Here is a 3,159-nt window from a genome sequence, read left to right as displayed (position 1 = left end):
ATTATCTACAACTACCAGAACATAAACAATGCATTAATGAAAAGAATAGAATTTTGAAGTAAATTTTTCATTCAGATTGAAGGCCCAGTGCTACTTCTAGTTCATTTTTAAGTTGAAATGAAATTTAAATTATATAGAAAGTTAATCAGAACTCTTCATATGCAGGACATAATAACACGCTAAGTTCCACCTTCCATAATAACCAAAAACCCGTTTCAGAATATGACATAACAACCTGAAACATGTATTTTCTATTGGTAGCAGTTTTTGATTTTGATTGTGTGTAATTCTTTTTACATTAATATTTCAGATCACACTCTGTATTATCAGGATCTGTGTCATCAGGATGCTAGAAAATAGAAAGATGAGATATTTTCACTAAGCAATCCTAGGGTGAGGTATAAATTTGTCGACAGAACAATTGCCTATGACCCCATATCAAAATGCATTTTGCAAAGAGCTTAAATAGCCAGTATGTTATTAGAGTTCGGACAGCGAGAAGATCGTGCTTAAAGAACAACTGCCTGCTCAGAAACAGCATAAGCAAGCTCCAGGGCATGGTAGCAATGGCATTGGAGAAAAATACAATAAAGAAGACGCATAAGACTATTCAGATTTCATTAATCTCTTTGATTAATAACTAAAAAGAATATCTTATAGAACACCATATGCCAAACATGTAAAGCAGAAAACCCAACTCAGCTTTCAAGGACTAAGAGTTATGGCACAAAGAATTAATGAAGCACATTGCAAAATCTTCAGCACATCATGCACATTCCAAGAATCAGTTCATCTTTTGCATATAATCTTAGAGTATAAATAGACAGAAATAATATGAAATCCCCACTTTAACATGCTCTATGAATTCATAAGAAATTCAAATGTATTGCAGCTAAAATGAAAATTGAGAACAGAAGAAACCCTATTCCATCAAGTTCTTTTCACAGGATCAAAGTTGGATACTCCAATAACAGCAACCCCAATGAAAGCGAGCACCACACCTCCTGAAACAATGCTGAGCAGGAAGTTTTTGAGAGATGGGGAGACACCTGGAGTTGCTGCCTCTGCAATCTCAGGAATCACCATGGCTGCGACCATTGCCATGCTATTCGCAACTGCAAGAGCTTGAGATTGCTTCTGCTCCTCCTTCGCAACGCCATTGTTCATCACCACTGCTGCTGTCCTCTTTAGTTGGGCTTTACAAGGACTGTAGACTGACAGACCTGGCAGGTGTTTTGGCCTTTTCAGGGCACCACATTTGTTTACAAGTGCAGATGAAGATGCAGCAATGGGTGAGCTCAGTGACAGGGCTGCTGCAGAGGCCATTGTTGTTAAACTTTTCCAGTTGGGTCTGCAGAGAATGCAAATGGGTTCCTGAAAATGCAATTGGGTTTCTGAAAATGCGTTTATAATGTGAAATTTCTATGTGGGTGTAGACCTAGTGTCACAAACAAGGGGAGGAAAGAAGAGAGAAGATAAGATGTGACCAGCGTCGAGCCTTCCTCATCCGCTCCCGAGCCCTCCACGTAAGCGTTTATTTCAGCTGTGGATAAAGTGGGTTGCGGCTCTCTCCACACACTAAAATACCTTTAGATTATGATCCCATGATGCTCTCAAAAGGGATTCAAGGATTTTTCAAATTATTTGTGTTGATTTTAATAATGATTAGGAGATCAAGTTATATTAAAAGTTCAATACATTAACACAATTTCAAGATATAAGAGTGATCTAAAAAGACTTGTGAACTTTTTTTAAAAAAATTATTTTGAATTTTTTAATATAGATTTTGATTAAAAAAGTTATAGTTTTTCTTAGTCTCGCTTCTTATTCAAGATATTCATGACAATACTCTCTTTCTCTTTGATGCAATGAACTCAAAAGTTGTACTTACATAAAATTCGATCCAATGATATTATTGAGCTTTCAAGTTTGGTTGAGCAAAGATATACAACAAACTATGATGATCAATATGATGCTTAAATCGATGACCCAAAAGGAAATGCCTCCATCAAACAAGCACATAGACCATTGCCTCTAACTTCAAATCATGACTGGAGTAATTCAGCTCATGATCCTTGAGATTTTGTGACTTATAAGCAATCATTCAACCCTCCTACATAAGAATTACCCCTAACACATCCAATTATGCATCAATGCAAACAACAAAATCCAATGTTGGATTTGGCATTATCAAGATAGGTGCACTAGTCAATAGCTCCTTAAGAGCTTGAAAAGTTACCTCATACTTCTCTAACCAAATAAATAAATTCCCTTTCTTGTGAATTGAAGTGATAAAATGAGCCACCCTAGAAAAATATCTCACAAAATGATGGTAATAACCTACCAAACCCATGAAACTATGAGTCATAGAGACACTTCAAGGCGTTGGCCAATCCATAATGGCCTAAATCTTCAAAGGATCCACCAAGATACCCTCACCAAAAATAATGTGCCCTAACCTCACTTTGGAAGAACTCACACTTTACCAAGTTGCATAAAGTTGGTGATCATGCAAGACTACAAAACTTGGCACGAGTAGACCTCATGCTCCTCCACTATCCTCAAATAAACCAAAATTATTGTATAGGAATACAAGGATGAATCAATCTATATAGGTACATAATACCTCATTCATTGAACTAATGAACAAATATGGAGCATTCATCGACCCAAATGGAATTATTGTAAACTCATAGTGTCTGTAATGAATACAAAATATCATCTAATGAATGTTAGCCTCATCAATGTGAAGTTGATGGTACCTTGACTTGAAGTCAATCTTGAAAAAAACCTTGGCTTCTCTTATCTGGTCAATAAAATCATCAGTCCTTGGTAAGGGATATCGATTCTTCATCTTCACCTTATTCAATTGTTAGTGATCAATGCATAAGTGAGGAGACTTGTCCTTCCTCTTTATGAAGATGATTGGCGCTTCCCAAGGGGAAACATTAGGACAAATGTGTTCCTTCTACAATGACTCCAACTACAAATAAAGCACACTAAGCTCATGTTTAGTCATACAATAAGGTGTTTGAGATATGGGTTCCACCTAAAGAACAAGGTATATCCAAAAGTTTGTATCCTAATTAGACAACATGCCTAGAATCTCACTCAAAAACACATCTACAAACTCTCTAAGAAGAGGATGATCATCAAGAG

The 3,159-nt window shown here is 36.4% G+C and overlaps 1 protein-coding gene across 1 annotated transcript; it reads right to left on the bottom strand.

Moving 5' to 3' along the window:
* Positions 1 to 775: 775 nt before the first annotated feature.
* LOC131035084 (uncharacterized) lies at positions 776 to 1,551 on the bottom strand. Its single transcript, XM_057966713.2, has one exon. It carries the CDS (start codon positions 1,324 to 1,326, stop codon positions 931 to 933), a length of 396 nt encoding a protein of 131 aa, XP_057822696.1. The 5' UTR covers positions 1,327 to 1,551; the 3' UTR covers positions 776 to 930.
* Positions 1,552 to 3,159: the final 1,608 nt, after the last annotated feature.

The sequence above is a fragment of the Cryptomeria japonica genome, chromosome 3 (genome assembly GCF_030272615.1).
Source record: "Cryptomeria japonica chromosome 3, Sugi_1.0, whole genome shotgun sequence".
Taxonomy (NCBI): domain Eukaryota; kingdom Viridiplantae; phylum Streptophyta; class Pinopsida; order Cupressales; family Cupressaceae; genus Cryptomeria; species Cryptomeria japonica.
Note: the sequence above shows the minus strand (reverse complement) of the source record. Positions and strands in the feature narration are given on the sequence as shown.

Excerpts from the sequence above, each read along its gene's own strand:
- LOC131035084 (XM_057966713.2), bottom strand. The coding sequence starts at position 1,326 with ATGGCCTCTGCAGCAGCCCTGTCACTGAGCTCACCCATTGCTGCATCT.